Source organism: Diceros bicornis, chromosome 35 (genome assembly GCF_020826845.1).
Source record: "Diceros bicornis minor isolate mBicDic1 chromosome 35, mDicBic1.mat.cur, whole genome shotgun sequence".
In the NCBI taxonomy this organism is placed as follows: domain Eukaryota; kingdom Metazoa; phylum Chordata; class Mammalia; order Perissodactyla; family Rhinocerotidae; genus Diceros; species Diceros bicornis.
In genome coordinates, this window is record NC_080774.1 from 18059342 (window position 1) to 18080786 (window position 21445).

At 48.0% G+C, this 21445-nt stretch overlaps 1 protein-coding gene across 3 annotated transcripts in view; it reads left to right on the forward strand.

The window, feature by feature from the left end:
* Positions 1-21445, forward strand: part of KCTD10 (potassium channel tetramerization domain containing 10) — a 30339-nt gene that overhangs the window by 1892 nt on the left and 7002 nt on the right. The window contains exons 1-6 of one of the 3 annotated variants that reach the window (XM_058531629.1): positions 2504-2723; positions 4227-4440; positions 13336-13505; positions 16152-16238; positions 16548-16600; positions 18107-18302. In XM_058531629.1, the coding sequence (XP_058387612.1) occupies positions 2694-2723; positions 4227-4440; positions 13336-13505; positions 16152-16238; positions 16548-16600; positions 18107-18302 (750 nt within the window). In that variant the 5' untranslated portion in view covers positions 2504-2693. Of the gene's footprint in view, positions 1-2503; positions 2724-3259; positions 3347-4226; positions 4441-13335; positions 13506-16151; positions 16239-16547; positions 16601-18106; positions 18303-21445 lie in introns of those variants that run through there. The other 2 variants (XM_058531630.1, XM_058531631.1) reach the window with 2 other exon arrangements.

The window sequence follows — 21445 nt, forward strand, 5'->3', positions numbered from 1 at the left end:
AAGATTTGCCCTGAGCTGACATCTGTGCCAGTCCTCCTGTGTTTTGTCTGTGGGTCGCCGCCACAGCATGGTCACTGAGGAGTGGTGTAGGTTCACGCCCGGGAACTGAACCCCTGCTGTCAAAGTGGAGTGTGCGGAACTGAACTGAACCACTAGGCCACGGGGCCGGCGCAGGCATCAGTACTTTTTAAGCACGCCCAGGTGGTTCTAGTACAGCCAGGGCTGGGAACCTCTGTTCTTAAGGAAAGCTTGAGGGGCAGAAGGGAAACTACACTAAGGACCAGGTGCCAAGTACTTTAACATTCGTTCCCCGAGGGTTATTAGGAAGATTATGGCTTTGACTTCATTTTGCAAGTTAAGAAACTGAGACTGGGTTAAACCACTTGTGTGAGCATCACACAGGAAGGGGTGGACCTGGGACTGCAGTCCAGCTTTGCCGAGCTCTCCATCAAACCTTCCACACACACACTTCCCCCAACACACACACACACACACACACACACACACACACACACACACACAGGAGACAGGTCTACAGCGATTTGTATAGAAAACATCTACGGGAGAGGGGTTTGGTGCCTTTTTTCCTGTTGTACTTGCCTGGGTCTCCTTTCAAGTCAACAGTTCCCCTCCAGCTGACTTATTTTTTCAAGCATGTGTACAGTTGCTTCCTGTCTGTGGCTCTGAAGCTGTGAAGTAGGGGCTTGCTTTTGTTTATGATGCTCTGGTTTGTTTTTATGCATAGTCAGGAATTCACTGGGCCAATAGAGCAAGAGGTTGGGCAGCTTCTTCAAGATCATGCAGTTAATTGTAGCCTAATTAAGGCATGCAGAACTTTCTAGAACAGTGGGTTGCAATTTTGGCTGCATATTGGAATTACCTGGGGGAGTTTTAAAAGTTCTGTTGCCCATGTGACTCTCCCAGACCAGTTACTTGAGGATTTCCATGGGTAGGACCCAGGCATCAGTATTTTCTTAAGCTCCCCAGGGGATTCTGATGTGCCACCAAGTGGAGGGCCACTGTATACTTAGGGGAGATGGAAAAGAGAGAAGGCTTGAGTTATCCATCTAACTGGAATAGACTTCTTTTCTGATTGAATAGAAACAGTAACCAATACCTCTGGTATTAATTACCTCTCTGTTTGTTGTAACCAGTTTTCCTCTCTCCTGCCCCACCTCCCCAACCTCATTAATAATGAAATCAAACCTTTGAAACAAGTTAAAAAGCAGGATCCCAGTGGTGATGGCTGGGGAGTCCTCCGTAGAGAGGTTTGCTGTGAGAGGCTTCTTGTCTACTGCTTTGTGTCCTCAGCTCGCTGTAACTCGGGCTCAGGGACGTGAACACAGCCAGAACGCTTTTTCCAAGGGCCTCTTCTAGTCTTGAGGAGACTGACCTTTGAAAGAGTGGGCTCCTGAGAGGTTCAAAGCTTTCTTTGTTCTGGAGTCTCAAGTTAGATCAGGATGGTTTCTGCCTTTATCTCGTAGTAATTCTGTTGGATGTCAGTAGAGCTGGAAATGATCTCCGAAGAGAAGATAATTTGAGACTTGGAGAGCATTCTCAAATAATCATAGGTTTGAGTGCTTCGTGTTTGAGTGTTTGCTCTGCGCCAGGCGCTGTGCTGAGTGCTCTCTGTGGTGTCCCTCACAGCAGCCCTGGGAGGAAGGTGCGGCTGTCCTCCCCATTTGATAGACGGGACTAGACTCACACGACTTGTCCGGACTCCCACAGCTGGTAAATGGCAGGGCTGGGGGCTTTCTGACTTCTAAACTCAAGCCCTTAGCCACACATTGCTTCCCATCTTTTTTCAGAGCTTTTTTGAACTTTCTAAAGAAGGAGAGTGGGTCCCTCCTGTCTCAGTTTTTATGTCATAGCTCTATATATACCAAGCATGACCATTGATAAAATCATGGGCTCCTGGTGATAAAATCATGGGCTCCAGGCCAGCCAGGACTTGCCCACATCCTTCACTTGCTCTGTCCCAACTCACTTTGGGAAGTGACTGAACTTCTGTGGGTCATGGTATCTGAATCCACAAAGTGGAAAGAACAATAGCTGTCTTCCAGCATTGTTTGGATTTTTAAATGGTCGTACGTGGTGGTAGAAATTAAAACAAGGGTATCTTCCAGGTGGGAGGAGTGGGAAAGGGGCCTGGAGGGGCTTTCTGGGGCCATGGAAATGTTCTCTGTCTTCATTGGAGTGGGGGCTACACAGATGCATATATTGACCAAAACTCATCCAACGCTACACTTAAAATACACTTTATTGTATGCAAATTATCTTTAAAAAGGTATTGGAAAGCAAAAAAAGAACAAAATATATACTTGATGACTTTTTTCTCTTACAGTAGGTGCCTTAAAAAATGTTCCGCCATTTCCCAAAAACATTTATTTTTGTGTAAATTTAGATCTCAAAGGGTACTTTAAAAAGTATTTCCATTTTGGGGCAAATTTCCTTAACTAACCACCACCCCCCCCAAAAAAAAACCCCCAACTATAAGCCCTTTGTTTCCTCTCCAGGTCTTCAGAGTTTTTAGAAACTCCTCATTCGCATAAGCTGCTTCTGTCATCGTATGGACAGAGTTTTTCTGGGGGAAATGGTTAGTGATAACTGTTAGTGTCGGGTCTCTGGGGACTGATTTCACAGGAAAGCTGGAAGAGCGGGGTCGCTGCTGCTTCTCTTGGCCTCTTTCTTGTATGTTTGGTGTCAGGCCACAGAGACTCCAGGTGAGCTAATCCTGAGCTTTTGAAAAGTTACCTCCTTCTGACGTTTTCACTTGATGACGCAGGAACAGTTTCTTGAGAAAACACTTTTCTTTCTAGGAGGCCGTTCGTCCTCTGTGTCACTCTGCAGGGCTGGGACACCAGTGCCCCAGTGGGTGATCTCCAGGCCACTCTTTTGGGAGGATGGAGATCAAGAGGGTTGGCTGTTGCCTCTGCTATTACCGGTGGATATGGGGCATCTCAGAGGATTTGGGCTTGCATTGGGTGATTTTGGGGAGGATTCAGGGAAGAGGGGCTTCACTCTGCGTTGGAGGCTGTCAGGAAGCAGGGCTGATGCTGTGATTGGGTCTCAGTAATCCCAATTTTGAAGGCGGGAAGAATGGAATGGGGCTAAAGCTGTAATTGGTAAAGAAGCAACAGTGACTCATAGTAGCCAGGATACAGGCATATTTGCTCATTTTTATGTTTTGGACGATGTTCTTGTTTTCATCTGTGTTCAGACATAATTATGGAGCGGTCTTGTTTGTGTCTTGATCAGTCAGCCCCTGAGTAGGCTTGTCTGGCGGTGATGTGCTGTGAAATTGTTCGCGTTCAGTGGGAACACCAAGGCCCAGATGGACCCAGATGTGAGTGCCAGGCCAGGTCCCTGCTGTCAGGGGCTGCTTTCTCACTGCTGTGCCCAGATTCAGTAAAGAGTCAGCCCACTCTTGGACATCTTCTCCAGCTCTAGCATTTTACCTATTCAAGAAATGTTTTCTTTGAATACACGTGTGCCAGGTGCTTGTCTCCTTTGCTACCCCTGCTTAAATCAGACACGTCTGTTTCTTTGAGATCTACCCGAGAGCTGGCAGTGCTGTTAGGAAGACGTCATCGGCTCTTGCTGTTTGGGGCGATGCTGGTACAGGAAGTCTCTAATTTTGCAATAACTTGCTTCCAAGAGTTCTGATGTCTGTTTAGTCCTCAGAAACATTTTTTCCTTATAGGAATTATTGGGAATGGTAATTGGGATCCCACTCAACTTCATAAAAGCTTATTTCACCTGTAATTCACCTGAAAGGTGGCACTTTTTTAGTTGTTCAGCGGTGCATGACAATAAGAAACAGAGACCTGGGCAGTGTCTTAGGCTGCTTTAGAATGCAGGCAGGGTGTTCATGTAAATGAGTAGCAGGCACAAAGGAAGTCCTTGTAACACAAGAATTAGTGGCACACTTGTGCCTACAGGGTCAGCAGGTGAGGTCAGTGTATGAGGCTGTCTGGACAGAGTTTGCGGCAGCCAATACCCCAGCTCCCACAAGTTGTTGCCCTGCTGGCCCAGTTGGCCTCTGATTCTAAGAGAAGCCAGAAGTCCAGATTTTTCTGTGAATTCTCCTGAGTTGTCGCTGTTGGGAGCAGACTTTTAAATGCAGTATATACTTCGACTAAAGCAGAACACATCTGGAGGCCAGATTCAGGCAACTGGCTAAAAGGTGTTTCAGGCCTGGTGCCCTGTGTCTTCTCCCCTGGCAGGAAGAGATGTCAGGAGAAAGTGTGGTGAGCTCAGCGGTGCCAGCAGCTGCTACCCGCACCACTTCCTTCAAGGGCACAAGCCCCAGCTCCAAGTACGTGAAGCTGAACGTGGGCGGAGCCCTCTACTACACCACCATGCAGACGCTGACCAAGCAGGACACGATGCTGAAGGCCATGTTCAGCGGGCGCATGGAAGTGCTCACCGACAGTGAAGGTAAGCCCGCCCTCCAGACACTGGGGACGTGCTTGTGGTTGAGGGCTTCGATCTAGTTCAGAAGACCAACATTAAATGGGCAATTGTACATGCAGGGATGGGTTTCCTCTTGTGCTCAGTGTTATCGCCGTGTGCAGGGAGCCTTGAGAGACTGGGTCTAATCTGGGGGGTGTGGTCAAGGAGGGCTTCCCTGAGGAAGTGACATTTAAACTGAGACCTTGGGGCCGGCCCTGTGGCTTGGCGGTCAAGTCCGCGCGCTCCGCTGCTGGCGGCCCGGGTTCGGATCCCGGGCACGCACAACACACCGCTTCTCTGGCCATGCTGAGGCCACGTCCCACATACAGCAACTAGAAGGATGTGCAGCTATGACGTACAGCTATCTACTGGGGCTTTGGGGAAAAAATAAAAATAAATAAAAATTTAAAAAAAAAATCAAATAAAATAAACTGAGACCTGAAGATGGGTAGGAGTCAGCCAGACAGGGACTCATAGTCTTGACTTGGTTGTTGGTTTGCTGTGTGACTTGGAGAAAGTCCCTTCCCCACTCCAGGCCTCAGCTTCCTAAAATGAAGGCTGGACTAGCTCCTCGTTGATTTCCTTCCAGTTTTCTAAGCGATGATGCTGTGACTTCAGAGTGAGACTCAAGTGTGAGAGCAACATGAGCGTTTTCTTTGGACCCTTGTCCTTCTAGGGTGAGGTCTTGACAGAGACTCACAGGCCTGAGTTTGAGTCACAGCTGCCCATTTAGTCTGCTGATCCTAATCAAGTTGTTTAACCTGTTCAGCCATCTGGTGAAGGAGCCCAATGATACCCACCTCGTGGGGCTCTTGGCACATAGTAAGTAGTCAATATATGTATATTCAGTGCGTGTTTTTTTTTTTTCTCTTGGAAAAAGTCATGTTAGTAAAAGGCAAAGAACCATTTAAAATGGTCTTACCAGGGCCAGCCCAGTGGCATAGCGGTTAAGTTCGCACTCTGCTTCAGCGGCCCACGGTTCGCAGGTTCGGATCCCGGGTGAGGACTGATGCACTGCTTGTCAAGCCACGCTGTGGCGGCATCACATATAAAGTAGAGGAAGATGGGCACGGATGTTAGCCTAGGGCCAATCTTCCTTAGCAAAAAGAGGAGGATTGGCAACAGATGTTAGCCCAGGGACAATCTTCCTCACAAAAAAATAAATAAAATAAAATGAAATGCGGGCCAGCCCCGTGGCTTAGTGGTTAAGTGTGCGCGCTCCGCTGGTGGCGGCCCGGGTTTGGATCCCAGGCATGCACCGACCACCGCTTCTCCGGCCATGCTGAGGCCACGTCCCACATACAGCAACTAGAGGGATGTGCAACTATGACATACAACTATCTACTGGGGCTTTGGGGAAAAAAAAGGAGGAGGATTGGCAATAGATGTTAGCTCAGAGCCAGTCTTCCTCGGCAAAAAGAGGAGGATTAGCATGGATGTTAGCTCAGGGCTGATCTTCCTCACAAAAGCAAAAAACAAAACAAAACAAAAATAAAATGAAATGGTCTTACCTTAACTACTTCCTACCTACTTGGAATAATCAAAGAGTGCCTGGCAAGGGGACCATCCTTACCTGGCTGGGTTTATGGGGCAGGTCACGTGAAGTTTAAAGATGGCACCCTCCTTCATTCCTTGACCCGAGATTACTTAGGACCCAGCCAGATCACAGCCTGGCTTGACCTTACCCTACCTGTTCCCGAGTCTGGCCTCTGTGCTGATGCCCCTGCCTTTCCAAGGACAGTGTTCCAGGGAGGGTGGGTGAGTTTTGACATAGTAGGTGGGATTGGGGGTCCTAAGCCTGGCGTGCACCGTGCGTTCTCCGATCCTCAGAGGGCTGAAGGTTGGGCTCTCCACTAGTTGGGGTGTTGCCTTCTGTGTCCTGGAGAAGGCCAGGCTGCGGGACTTGCAGGTCCCCTTCCCTGGGCTTCCCATGAACTCGGATTTCTGGCCCAGCAGCAGGTTTATGAGACGGAAGCCCCAGAGCTGCCTTCTGTGTCTCACCCGGAGAACACCGAGCTTCTTTATGAGTGGGAGGATCCCCTTTGCTGTGCTGCACCCAGCACTGCCTGGGAGTATTTATGGAAATCAAGACAATAGCACCCCAGCTGCGGAAGGAAACAGACCTTATCTGAGAACCCGGGATTGTTGTGGCTTTTCTTCTGCCCTACCCAGTCTCTGGTGGGGCTCAGGAAAAGCCGCTGAGTCGCTTCGGAAGCAAAGTGGAAGCCTCGTCTCCTTGAAAGCCTCGCCTTGGTGGCCTAATGCCATGTCACAAAAGAGACAGCGTCCTCGGGCTCCACATCCCCCAGTGGGCCTGCTCAGGCTTCTCCGCAGCTGCTGAGGATGTCTTTTCCCTGGTGTTCCCTGGAAAGCCCAGCGTCCCCGGGAGGCAGTGCTGTCTTTGACACTCCAGACCTCGGCTGTTTTCCTTTCTTGAGAGCTCCAGCCCCTCCGTGGCGTTATGAAAAGCTCACAATATGGCATTTTATGGTGTTATTTCATTTAAACCTCACCTTAACCTTCTGAGGGATGGGTGCTGTGGTTACCGTTTGGTGAGTGAGAAATGCACATCTCAGAGGTGAAATGCTTTTTCGAAAGCTGCAAGGCTAGAAAAGGTGAAGCTACTGAACTCAGGACTTAGTGGTTCTTACCATCTGCTGTCTGAGGTTTGATGTGGGCCCACCCGCCAGGCCAGGTCGCCTGAGTGTGGCGGCCTTATGGGCCAACCTCTGGTTTAGTGCTGAAGGCCTTTTGGGGCCCTGGAAGGCCTGGGATGTCAGGCTGGGTGTCTGGTCTCCCAGCCAGCACTGTGCCAGGCAGAGCAGTCCTGTTGGCCCCCGATGAGGACACTGCACAGGCTGATCCATGGCCTAATGTTGCCTCAAATACACCCTTCCTGCATCTCACAGCTTCACCCTGGCTCTTAGGCAGGAAGCCTGTCAGCTGCAGTGAAGCTTGCCACAAACAGGCCAAAATGCCAGTCCAGCAGTACGGCGTGCTGCTTAAAGAAGGGCTCTGCGAGTGCAGAACGGTGGATGTATTGTGTTGCTAGAAATCTCTGCAGGATGCCTGAGAAACTGGTTGCTTCTGGGAAGGGGACCTGGGTCCAGGGTGGGTGGCAGACTCTCTTGTGCTTCCTGCCCTTCTGTCTGTCTGAGTTTCATACCATGTGCTTGTAATTCCTAAGCAGAGGAGAACATGGGTGTCAGGGTGAGACGGCCCTGAGTTTTCGTCCTGCTCTGTCACGTGGTAGCAGTCACAGCTAACATTTATGGAGCTGTGTTAGCTGTGACATCAGGCGAGTGACTTTCTCTCTGAGCCTGTTTCCTTGCTTCCAAGTTGTGACTGATGCTTTTCAGGGTCGTTATGGGGATTAACTGAGGACATTTGAAAGCACTTGATGGAGTCCCTGACGCATTGGGAGACTCAGGAAATGGGACGGCTCTTCATTGCTGTAGTCCTGCCTGGGGCAGGGTGTGGAGGTGGAGGGCAGAGGCTGGGAGGGGCAGTGGAGAGGCAGGTCTTAGCAGCCTGTTGGGGAGAGGTGGCCCGCCTTGGCCTTGAGGGATGAATGTGCTGCAGTCCCACATTACCCCTCAGGGGTGGCTTTTCTGAGAAGAGAGGACCCTGTGGCAGTGAGCAGGCCCTTCCCAGACTCCTCCCCAGAAAGGTTTAGTTCTTGCAGTGCTAGGCTTTTTAGCTGAGCCCTTGTCAGTGTCGCCATTGGCCGTGGATTTGTGTGGCACCTTTTGTAATAAGAGTTCCATCCAGCACTCACCTGTAGTTGCCTGCTTCATCCCTCTTGCTTGCTATAGTACTTTCCCCCCTCAAATGATTTCTAGTCTCTTGCTAATGTTTTTGGAATGAGGGAGTATATAAACGAGATTAAAGAAGAGTAATTAATCTTATTACCAGCACATGTTCCCTAGAAAACTCGTGGGGAAGTCAGTATAGTAGGTGGGAACTCTGCTGACCTGTTTCCCTGAGATCTCAGGCCTCCTGCCTTTTGTAAATTTGGAAATACGCCGAGAGCTTTTAAATTGTGAGTAATATAACAAATTCTCCTGTGTTCCCACTCAGACAAGGAATAAAACATTCCCTGGACTGATGGGGCCTCTCTTTTCCTTCTCTGTTTGCCTGTCTCCCTTCTAGATGTAACTACTAGGCCGACTTTGGGGTCACCAGGTAGATTTCAACCTTGACTGCACAATGAGTCACCCTTGGAGCTAAATCCTACTGGCTGGGTCCCCCCAGAGAGCCAAATGTGACTGGGCAGGGTGTGGTGGGGCATGAGGCCCATGAAGAGCTCTCCAGGGATTCTAAGGTGCAGCCAGGGTTGAGAAGCACTGTTGTGGATCCTTCCATGAATTACTTTTACTACAACTGTTTATGTGCCTTGACAGTGTCTCGTTGGTGTGTTTCAGTTTGTAAATGGTGCTGTATTGTCTGTAGCCTTTTTGCTTTTGCTTTAGTTAGCATTATACTGCTGAGAGCAATCTGTGAATAGACAGCTGTAGTTGAGACGTTTCCCTGTGGTAGAGTGTTCCATTCTAGGAATACACTGCATTTTATGGATCCATAGTCTGTTGATGGTTATTTAGATAGTTTCCAGTGTTCACTGTTAGGAATATCTTCATTCTTGAACACTCTCCCTGTGCATGTGAGTTTCTCCAGTGCAGTGCTTCCCAACCTTTGCCACATCATGGCACACCCAGAAAATCCTATTTTTACTTTAGTAAGTGAAGAGGCTCTGGGCTTCCGAAACCCCAGCCAGCCACCTCAGGGACGGCAGCATTAAGAGCTTACCAACCTTTGGGAGCTCTGTCCTAGAGTTTATTTCCAGGAGGGGAATTGGGGATAGCATCCTGGGCTTGATTAGGTGTTGTGTCACTTTACATTCCCCATAGCAGTCTGAATTTTTGCCAACACTGGGCACTGCCAAGCCTTTTAATTATTGCCAATCTGATGGTTAGCATATGGTCCTCTGTTGTTTTATTAAACATTTCCTAATTTCTAGTGTGTTGAGCATCTTTTTATGTTTATTTGTCGTTTGTGTTTCATTGTTTAGCTGCCCGATAGCATCTTGTTTACACATTTTCCCATTTTCTTCCTTTTTTCTTATTGCTTTGTGTAGAAGTGTATATTCTGGATCCTATCTCTGGTTTTATGTTATGAATATTTTCTCCCAATCTGAATTGTCTTAGCCTTTTCAATGGTGTCTTTTGATACCTCAAAGTTAGTACATTGTTTTTAACATTTAGCTCTTTGATCTGTCTCTGTGGTGCTCAACCAGGGATGATTTTTGACCCACAGGGGACATTTGGGAATGTACAGAGACAGTTCTGGGTGTCACAGTTTGGGGGGGAGTGCTACTGGCATCTGCTGGGTAGAGGCCAGGGATGCTGCTGCATACCCTGAGATGCACAGGATGGTCCCTCCATAACAGTCATCTGGTCCAAATGTCAGTAGTGCTGGGGCTGAGAAACCCTGCCCTGGAGATTCTGATTCAGGAGGGAGGGAGCTTCCTAGAATCTGAATTTGTAACAAGTGCTTCAGGTGAATTAGGAACAGGCCAGTTTGGGAACCACAAAAATAGTGTGGTGAGGAGAGGTCAATGAAAGCTCCCTGGAAGAGGGGAGGGAGGGAGAAGAGAGAGGAAGTACTGGTGTGCTGGCAGGGCTGAGAGGTGAGCCTGGCGGCCCAGTCCCCCTGACTCCCAGAGAAGCCTCCTCCCAGTACCCTGAAAGCCGTACAGACGCCCTCCCGGGGGCTGGAACAGGCCACCCCCGGACACTGCTGCTGCTGCTTGCTCTCCAGCAGTGGTGATGAGGTCTGTGAAGGGCTCATCAGCAGAGACCTAATTTGAGTGCTATCAGTAGACCCGGCATCGTGCTATATGCTTCCTGTACATTCTCTCATCAGACCTTTATGCTGAGCCTGTGAGGCATCATTTTTAGAAGACGAAACTGCTGGACAGAAGGGTTAAGTGAAACATCGATGTCATCCAGCGAGTAGGCACAGAGCTGGGTTTCCAGCATGGACCGGCGCTCTTAACCACTGCGCTGTGTCTCTGAGACCGTCCCAGAGCCCCCTGTCTGCGCCCCGCCTGTTCTCTTGCTGAAGGGGCTGGTGGACCCCAGGCTGCCCTGACTTGGACAGCCTTCCTAAATGTGCTCCGTGGCGGCCGGAAAGATTCCCCACAAGCAAGGAGCTGCTTGACTTCCGTTCACTTTTCTACTTGCTAGGCATTTGAGCTGAGTGTTTCAAAGGGATCGATTCCTGCTTTGAAAGCAACTGAAATATTTTAAAGTCAAAATGCTAATTGAAACCTCACGGAGAGTGCACTCGGCTCCTTTGCCCTTATTTGTCCAAAGTATGATTCCTTCGCCACAAGCATTTCCTGACGGCATTCTTGAGCTGGAGCCTGGTGTCATGGGCCGCTTATTCATTTACGGAAACTCTGGACCTTCACTGGATAATTGATTTCAGGGCCCTCCCTCTTTCCGAGCAGCTGAGTTATCTGTGCATCAAAGGCAGAACCAGGACGTTTTCTTTCCAGAGCAGCTGGGTTGAAGTGGTTGCCATTTCTCTTAAAGACAGAGGTTCTACTTGTCTTTTCAATTCTGGTGAAAGAAGTTTTCCTACGAGGTTCTGACTTGTTTTTTGTGGCCTAGTCCTGCCTCCCCGACTTGGGAATGTCATGAACCTCTGTGAGCTTCTGTTTTAATCTGTGGAAAATACAGGGGTATGAGCCTCCCTCGAAAGAACTGTTGGGAAGGTAATATGATCTTTCCGTACTTGTCAGCTTGCTGGAAGAAAAGCACTGGATCCAGGGTGGCTTAGAGGCTGCAGGCTGGTGGTCTGCAGGTCCGGTGCCACCTGCAGGTGTGTTTTGATTGCCCTACAGTAGGTTAATGACAGATTTTTTGAAAAAAATGCAGAAATCTGCATTTCTGGCTGTGCTTAGAACAGCAGAGGCTCAAGCAGCCCGGGGCCCACATTCCTGCCCAGTCGTCTTGCCTGGAGCAGGAAGACCCCCACCCCCAGGGAGCAGGGCACTGCTCTCTGGTCAGCCTGGGTTAGCCCCGGCCCACCTGCACTCATTTATCCTGCTTGCTCAAGGCGCCTGTGGGCGTCTGAGCTGCATAACAGAGACTAAGTCCATCCTTTGTTGTGTCAAATGCAGAAAGCAGCAGTGGGATAATGTCCAGCAGTTACTCTCAGCGTGGTGTGATTTACCACGCCTGGGAAGGCCTCTTCCTTCCTCCAAACAGGGTTCAACTCTAGGCCGTGCGTTTGCCCCGATTGGGGATTATTCTTCCCACTATACTCAGGAAACCATGGCGGTGTGGAAGTGCCAAGAGGAAGGTTCTGGAGGGGCAAGATCAGACCTTTACCCAAGGGCCCAGGAACCATGGGCTGAGGGCTAGTTGCAGGCAGGAGGGAGCTTGGCATTGGCCTTGTTATCAACTCCCCTGGTGCTTGTTGCAGAGTACCAGCTAGTGCACTAAAACCACGAGAGCGCGCTTGGCTGGGCTGGATTTGGGGGACAATGGGGGTGGGGGAGGTGAGCAGGCTTGTGACTCTGGACATGAAAACGGTGCCTTTGCTGCTCTTGGATTTTGTTGGCCTCTGCCGCCAGCCCAGAGCCTGGAGGTTTGAGGGGGATTCGGGGCAGGGCACCATGGTGGTAGGAGTGCAAGTGTGGCCCCTTCTCCCAATCTGTGAGCAAAGGAAGTGGGAAAGTGGGGCATAGAATTGCTGGTTCCTGTTTAGACCTCCTGACTGCCGTGTGCGTGGCTGCTCTCTCGCCTGTAATGTATGACGGGACCTGGGAAGCCTGTTGCCTGGGTTGCCCTGCTGCTCTGGGAGGCCGGGGCTTCGCTAGCTGTCTGGCTTCTTTCCAGCGCTTCGCGTTTTCTGTGGAGACATACCTGGTCTTTGTTCCATTCCTACGTCCCTTTTGCATCCCGTCTTCTCTTCCCGGCGCTGGTCCAGCTTCTTCCTCCAAATACTATTCCCAGGGACATTTGCATTTCAGTAGAGGAATTTGAAAACCCGTCAGATCTCTAGTGGAGGAATAGCAGGCCGGGGCAGAGATTGGAGAGGACTGGAGAAGCTGAAGAGGTGCCTTCCTGGCCCAAATTTTTCCCTAGGCCTGCTTCTCGTTAGCAGTTGAGACGTTTTTCCATGTTTAATAAAAGTAAGGGCCATCTCCCTGTGTTAGACCAAACTTCTTGAGGGCAGGGCCTGTCTCCATTTTACCTCTGATTGCTGCCGTTAGCCCGTAAGTGCTCGCTGGGGAGTTATGGATGGGCCTTCTGTGGTGGTGCTAGTGAGTGTTTGGGGGTCACCCTTGGGAACCAGAGGTCGCGGTCTGCGAGAGTGAGCCTTCTGCTCCCTTAGAAATGGCTTTGTTATTTGGGAGTGTGAAGAAAGCGTTGTACAAAGAGGGAGTAGATATTTTTAGCCCAGAAGCCTTTCCCCTATTGCTGGAGTGTGGTCATTTGGACCCATTTTATCCGCGTATGGTGCACTAGGCCCCTCTTGGGATATACTTGTCTAAGGGATTTTTGAGGGTACTTTAGAAACATGCTCTTAGGCCTCAGGGGCCCTGGTGCCCAAAGGAGCTTAAGACCAGAGGAGTCTAGAGTGTGGTTGTCTCCAGTCAGCAGGGCCTGGAAGCTGTGGCAGTGCTGCCCTGGCAGGGCCTAGTCAGCTTTTTGCTGGTAGCTAGGCAGGTGGGCCGCAACCTTCTCTGCAGTCCTGCTCTCTCCTGGGAGGTGGAGGGAGCCGAGAGACACCCCAGTTCCCTCAGTGCCTTCCAAGAGAGGAGTGCCCATATAAGCAGCCCCTCCTGTCCTCTTCCTTCCACTGCAGGCTGGATCCTCATTGACCGGTGTGGGAAGCACTTTGGTACGATACTCAACTACCTTCGTGATGGGGCGGTCCCCTTGCCCGAGAGCCGCCGGGAGATCGAGGAGCTGCTGGCAGAAGCCAAGTACTACCTGGTCCAGGGCCTGGTGGAAGAGTGCCAGGCAGCCCTACAAGTAGGCATCACTCTTTCTTCCCGTAAGGGTGGGGAGGCCTCAGACCCACCTGCCTTCCTCATTTTCCCCCTCTGCCAAAGGGGAGCAGTCCCTGCCTCACTGAGGTGTTGGGAGAGTTAATGAGTTAACCCTGGAGCTTCTCCACTTTGGTCAGAGTGACCCCTGAGAGGCTGCCCTGTAATGCTTAGGCCACCTGACTACTCTCTGGCTTATTTCAGTCCCCATGGTGTTGGGTCATCTCGTGTACGTTGCAGCCCTCAGTACTGAGCCATGGGCTATAAAACTTGATCAGTTTTCTGGACCCATCTTGGGACTTGTTCTCACCCCACGAGTCATTGTTGAGAGCCCAGTGCAATCTCTACAGACAGACACCCCTCACTCCTCAGCTGGACCTGGGGCAGGACCACTGGGGTCAAGTCTAGTGATAGTAAAATCCCTACAAAACCGAAATGCTTCTAGACATAGCCGCCACTTATTTCAAGCGAAGTTCAGACGTGACAAAAAATCAGAAGAGTGTCTTCAGGTTATCACAGGCATCGGATCTGTGTACATGAGGCTGTTGTGCCTCCCCGAGCCACATGTCTGTCTGGGCCTCTACTGGAGCAGTACCCATAATGCCTAGCTCCTCGAGGAACCATTATTTCCACACACCACCTCTACCTGGAGAGTCTGAACTCACTGTAAATCTAACTAAATGTTGTATCCTTTACTTTATTGTTTTTATTCCATTTTTGTGTTTATTAAAGTAATGCATGTACATCATTTAAGAAGTCACATAGTGTTGCAAGGTTGATATCAAAAACGCCACTATATGCCTCCCACCCACCCCCACCCCTGAGGCAGCTTCTTTTAATTCTTTCAGCAGTTCTGTTTACCTCCGTATTTCTTACGTTGCTATTTATTGACATTTCAGTTTGCAACATTATCTACTGGCATTACTATAGAAAATGAAAATTTAGCTCATGCAGTACCACCATCCCCAACCACTACTGAACTTACGTACACATATTCCTTCTCTTGTTCTCCCAATATACTTTATCACAGTTGGTTATATCAGTATTCAGAGTTTACATTGTGATGTTTAAATATTGTTAATAGTTGAACCACAGACTATACGATGATTATTTTCTTTGTTGTGTAACTTTTCAGTTTGCCAGAGTTAGCGATTTCTTCGTCGTTTTGTTTGCTTGGTTTTCTAAGAACATATCCCTAATTCAGCCCTGAATTCTCAGAAAAGTCAGTCTCCTGTTGGTATGTTCAGACGCATCAGAGAATCTCTGTTTCGTCTTTGTCTTGGGAGGGAGACATCCCCTCTGGGTTCCCTTTCTGTGGTTTCTGTTAGTCTGAGGTTAAACCCCCAGACTGACGTCTTCCTAGTTTCTGTCTCTTTTATCTCCCTGTTCTACTTTCTCAGAGGTTTTTTTCAGTTTTATCTGTTCAACTCTTCTGCTATCATATTTCTAATTTCCAAGAGCCTTTTCTTGTTCTGTGAGTGCTCTTTTTTATACAGCACACTGATCTTGTTTCATAGGATGCAATATCTGCTCCCCTCGTCTGTCTGATACTACTATTGGAAGTTTTCTTTTTGCTGCCTACATCGTCCCTCTCCTTGCCTTACTTTTTCTCCCTATTTTGGTTTCAGTCTCATGTTTGAGAGGCTTTCCACGTATAATCTGATGATCCTTTGTCTACTGAAATTTAAGAGTCTGAAAAGCTGATTGTGCATGAGTGGTCCTTGTTGTCCAGTGGGCTTAGTGGTGATGATACAGCTGACTTTTTCAGTGGGAACCCCCGATGTCAGACTCTGTAAGCCTTTTTTTAGACAGGTCGGTTCCCTGTGGAGAAATCGTCCACTCTCTTGCCTGTGGTATAAGCCTGACTACCACCTTCTGGGATCTGAGTAGGGAAAGGGGCCAGGGGTAGGGGAGGGCTCACCATTTAGTGTGTAGACTGTTCACTTAATCCCCTTGTATTCAGAATAGCAACTCAACCCTGTCCTCTCCTGTACAGACCACTCCAGGAAAGTGAATCTTTCCTCTTCCAGGCTGGGGAAGCGGATCCATCTGGGGGTCCCACTGGCGAGCAATCCTGTGCTCTTGCCCTGTGCACAGCCTTCAGAGCTGTTCTCTGAAGTGTCCAGGAGTCTTTCCCATCTCCTGACTTAGGTTTCAGCTTTCTCCTTCTCCTTGGTTGTCACTCATCTGTGATCTGCTTTCCAGCCTTAAATTTTTGACGTCTTTTGTCTGCTGACAAATACTTCTCCCGTTCTTTTCCTCCTTGTGAACTTATACCTTTTTTATCCCTCTACAGTCGTTGTAGTGGGGTTTTAGGAGCTTTTGATTCAATCGTGTTTCATCTGCCATGTTTAGAGTTTATTTTTGAGTGGCTTCCTAGCTGTGGAAATGTGGCATCATTGTTAGTGTTTACTGAGCACCCTGGCGTGTAACAGCCCTGGCCAGAGAGCAGACTTCCTGGAGAACTTGACTCTTGGTCCTCCCCTAATTCATTGGTGGTAAGAATCCTCCTCTCCTCCCAGCCGTGGCTGCCCCATCTCCCCTTGCCAGAGCCCGTCTTTGCCCAGCAGGTCGGCTTAAATAACCCAGTGCTGGCAGGCCTCCTAGGCTGAAACATGTTTTGTTCCAGCAGAACAAAGATACTTATGAGCCTTTCTGCAAAGTTCCTGTCATCACCTCATCCAAGGAGGAACAGAAACTTATAGCGACTTCAAATAAGGTACGTCGGAGGGACCCTTGTGGCATTTCTTCTGCTACCAGAAATGATGGAGTTTCTTCTGAATAAGTTTGGAAATAACGTGTGTAATTGCCTGAGCAAGGCCTGAGAAGGGGTTAAGAATGGGAACCCACAGCTCATCTTGTGTTCCCCTGGCTATTGGGTCATGCCGTCTCCAGCCCCAGCCAGCCAGCAAGCTACGCTTGTCTGCCTCATAGCCTGGTGGCAGGGCCCCAGCCCTGTGGGGAGCCAGTGGTTCATTGCTTCTGCGTTCCAAGTAACTCTCTTCCTCTCTTTTAAAACAACCCACAGCCAGCCGTGAAGTTGCTCTACAACAGAAGTAACAACAAATACTCTTACACCAGGTAAGGCGCAGCCAGGGAAGACATCTGCGCTCTCTGGGAAAACTTCCGCTTACACCAGCCAGGCCCAGCCCCTCTTGTTCCCTTCAGATGAGGGTGGCCCTTCTGTACCTCTAGGATGTCCAGATAGATTAGATTAGATTAGATTAGATAGATAGATAGATTAGATAGATAGCTTGGAGATGTAATTCACACATATCGTAAAATGCACTTTCACAGTATACAATTCAGTATTCTGAAGACAGCTAAAGCTGTCTTTTTTTGAGGGTCAGTGATTTTTAGTATATTTACAGAGTTGTGTAACCATCACTACTTACCTAATCTTAGACCATTTTTATCACCCCAGAAGGAAACCCTGTACCCATTAGCAGTTACTCCCCATTTCCCTTCAGCTCTGCCCCCCCATGTAAGCCCTAGGCAACCACTATTTTGCTTTCTTTTTCTATGGATTTGCCTACTCTGGACATTTCATCGCTACTCAGAACAGCACATAATTTCAGATTTATGACTTGTTTATTTCTGGAATTTTCCATTTAATATTTTCAGACCACAGTTGACCATGGGTTACTGAAACTGCAGAAGGTGAAACTGTAGATAAGGGGGGACTGCTGTAAATGGAATCTTATAATATGTTGCCTTTCATGGCTGGCTTCTTTCACTTAGCATCATATTTTCAAGGTTCGTCCATGTTGTAGCATGAGTCACCACTTCATTCTTTTTTATGGCTGAATAATATTCCATTGTGTGGATAAGACTACATTTTATTTATCCATTCATTAGTTGATGGACATTTGGGTTGTTTCCACTTTTTGGCTATTATGAATAATGCTTCTGTGAACATTGATGTACATGTTTTTGTGTGGACATATGTTTTCATTTCTCCTGGGTTGATAGCTAGGAATAGAATTGCTAGGTCATACGGTAACTCTAGGTTTAGTCATTGAGGAACTGCCAAACTGTTTTCCAAAGTGGCTGCACCGTTTTACATTCCCCCCAGCAGTATATGCGCGTTTCTAGAGTGCCTTTTGGCTCTTGGGAACATGTGGCTCTAAATCAAGAACTTGAGGTATGTAGGGGAATTTGATGAGCTTACTCAAGACCTGTGAACTGACCGAGGATAAAAAGTCCCCCTTAGGCAGTTCCATTCTGCCACTCATGTAGCTCAGTGGGGCTCCACTCCACGTTCCTGACCTGGTGCCCTGTGCCCGCAGGCTCTGTGTTTTCAGCATTCCATCTCTGGCTGTCACAGAGCGGCACCCTAGCCACGCTGGTTAGGAGCACAGGCTGAGCGGGGAGAGCTGTCTTTTGTTTTTGGCCTTGGGCAATTACCTAATTTCTCTGACCCTTACTTTCCTTCTTTGAGCAATGGAGACTGTAGTGCCTTTCTCTTGGGATTATTGTAAGGTCGAAATGGGATAGTGGAGATAACGTGCCCAGCATGTAGAAACACTCCTCAGGCGGTGGCAGTTACTGCCAGCTGTGGTCACCTTATCAAATGCTCTTTTGCAGCAATTCTGACGACAATATGTTGAAAAACATTGAACTGTTTGATAAGCTGTCTCTGCGCTTTAACGGAAGGGTCCTGTTCATAAAGGATGTCATTGGGGACGAAATCTGCTGCTGGTCCTTTTACGGCCAGGGCCGCAAGATTGCTGAAGTCTGTTGTACCTCCATCGTGTATGCCACTGAGAAGAAACAGACCAAGGTAAGGCCTTCGAGTGGACGGTTCTGAGTGGCTAGTCTGAAATATGTACTTGTACAACTTCCCTTTCCACTTGAGCAAAATAAACTTAAAGAGGGAAAGGCTTTACAGATGCTTTCCTTGACTCAGCGTTGCATAATCAGTGTTAAAATATTCATTATCTTTTGTGCCCTGGAAAGATCCAGATGTAGGCCTTAGAAAAACAGAATTGCTTTTCCTCTCTGACACTCAGCAAGTAGAGACGGTCATACTGCACCTAAGTTCCTTTGCCACAAATGTTGATTCAGACGTATCCTTATGCCCATGTGTACGTAGCTGCCAGCGTCTGCTGCCTCTGTCATCAGTGATCTGACACTGCCTGTGGCATTCCTTGCCCTGCTGCATGTGACGTTGTTTCCCACCAGCATGGCCCCATCTCATCTCGCTCATCAGAGGAACAGTGCTACCTTCAAGATCTTGGCCTTGGCCTCGTGGTCACGACCTACTACTTATTTGCCATCTGCCCTCCACCCTTACGAGCCTGCTTGGCATCCTTTAGCTCCCAACCTTGTTGGCTTTCTTCTGAGCACACGACTCCCTGGCTGATCTGGACTCTGTGGATGCATTTTTACATCATCCTCTCCAAACCAATGGAGTTGGCCTCTCCCTTGACTTCTGTCACTGTGCTGTTCTGGAAGGCTAGACCAGGCCACAGGTGCAGTGGGAGATCTTGTCCACTCTCAGCTGAACGTCACTCCCTTTAGGTCCTCTGCTTGCCTACCCTTCTTGGCCTGTGTGACTGGGCTTCCCATCTTTTTTTTTTTAAATGATACCGTACACTCCATCATTTCCTTCTCAAGCCATCTAAGGGAAATCTGATTACCAGGGACATGCAGTAGGTCTGCCGAGGGAGATTTTCATGCCTCTGGTCACCCTGTGCAAGTCTGTAGATCACCTGCTCAGGTCATTACTGTCATTGTAGCTCCAGCTCCAGGAGCACACAATTCTGGCTTCAGAAGCAAAAAGCAAATGAGAGAAAAGCAGACCACAAAGTAGAAACCAGAGTTGTGTGGGTTTTTTTCCTTAAATATATTTTTTCATTACTATTCAGAATATATCCTAAAGGATACATAATTGTTTCATGATAGCCAAGAGGGGAAAACCTCGGAGCTTCTTTGTTCTTTCTTAGATAACTGGGGACCAGAATCGTTTGCTCCTCTTGCTGCCTCTGCAGGACACACGCCTCCTCTCTCCTGTGAACTGTTTTTAGGGCTGTGAGTTCCACCTGTAACTAGACTTCCCACTTGGTCCTGGCTAGATGTTTTTTTCTCACTATACGTGGATTACCTCTGCCCTTGGATGTTAAAAGGATAATCATCACATTGATTAAGCTTAAAAATATTGACTTCACATTTTTACAGCTTAACAGTGGTCTAATCGCAACCATTTATTTACAGATTAGCGGCCGGGTTCCAGAGCGAGCCTGCACTTGTGTTTGTGAAGCTGGTTGGTGTAGAGCCAGGGTGGGAGGCCAGGACCCCTCTCCATGGCTGCCTTTGTTCCGCCATCCTGTCCCTAAGCCCTTCTTCCTTTCTCCAGGGGAAGCATGTGACTGGCTTTCCAGAGAGTTGGTATTGGGGACGGCTGCTCCTACAGAGCAGGTTCCCCCTTCATCTAAGCCAGACCTCTGGAGCTGTGCTTCGGAGCCCACACCCATGTTTTGTTGTCTCAAGTAGCTGCACAGATATTCCATTTGGGTTTTTTGCATAATTGGTATCTTCCTTGGCACAACATTCCAAGTGTTTTACTAATTCTTTTTTTTTTTTTAACTGAGGTAACATTGGTTTATAACATTATATAAAGTAAGGTGTACGTCATTATATTTTGAGTTTTGTGTAGACTGCATTATGTTCACCCCCCAAAGACTGATTACCATCCATCACCACACACAGGTGCCCTCTCACCCCTTTTGCCCTCCTCCCTTCCCCTCTGGTAACCACCAATCTAATTTCTCTATCTGTGTTTGTTGTTGTTTTTATCTTCTACTTATGAGTGACATCATATGGTGTTTGCCATTCTCTGTCTGACTTATTTCATTTAGCATAATACCCTCAAGGTCCATCCATGTTGTGCATATGGCAAGATTTCATCCTTTTTTATGGCTGAGTAGTATTCCATTGCGTATATATACACTGCATCTTCTTTATCCATTCATCCCTTAATGGGCACTTAGGTTGTTTCCAAGTCTTGGCTATTGTGAATAATGCTGCAGTGAACATAGGGGTGCATATATCTTTACACTTTCGTGTTTTCATGTTCCTTGGATAAATACCCAGCAGTGGAATAGCTGGATCATATGGTAGTTCTATTCTTAATTTTTTGAGGAACTCCATACTGTTTTCCATAGTGGCTGCACCAGTTTGCACTCCCACCAGCAGTGTATCAGAGTTCCCTTCTCTCCACATCCTCTCTAACACTTATTTCTTGTCTTGTTAATCAGAGCCATTCTGATGGGTATGACGTGATATCTCATTGTAGTTTTGATTTGCATTTCTCTAATAATTAGTGATGTTGAACATCTTTTCATGTGCCTGTTGGACATCTGTATATCTTCTTTGGAAAAATGTCTGTTCTTATCTTGTGCCTGTTTTTTAATTGGGTTGTTTTTGTTTCTTTGTTGTTGAGTTGTATGAGTTCTTTATGTATTTTGGATATTAACCCTTTATCAGATATATGGTTTGCAAATATCTTTTCCCAATTGTTAGGTTGTTTTCTTTTTGTTGATGGTTTCCCTTGCTGTGCAGAAGCTTTTTAGTCTGATGTAGTCCTATTTATTTTTTTTTTGTTTCCTTTGCCTGGTGAGACATGGTATTTGAAAAGATGCTGCTAAAACTGATGTCAGAGAGCGTACTGCCTATGTTTTCTTCTAGAAGTTTTATGGTTTCAGGTCTTACATTCAAGTCTTTAATCCATTTGAGTTAATTTTTGTGATGGTGTAAGGTAAGGGTCCACTTTCATTCTTTTGCGTGTGGCTGTCCGGTTTCCCAGCACCATTTACTGAAGAGACTTTCCTTTCTCCGTGTGTGGTCTTGGCTCCCTTGTCAAAGATAAGGTGTCCTTGAGGAGCAGCCTGGTGGTGTGGTAGTTAAAGTTTGCGCGTGCTGCTT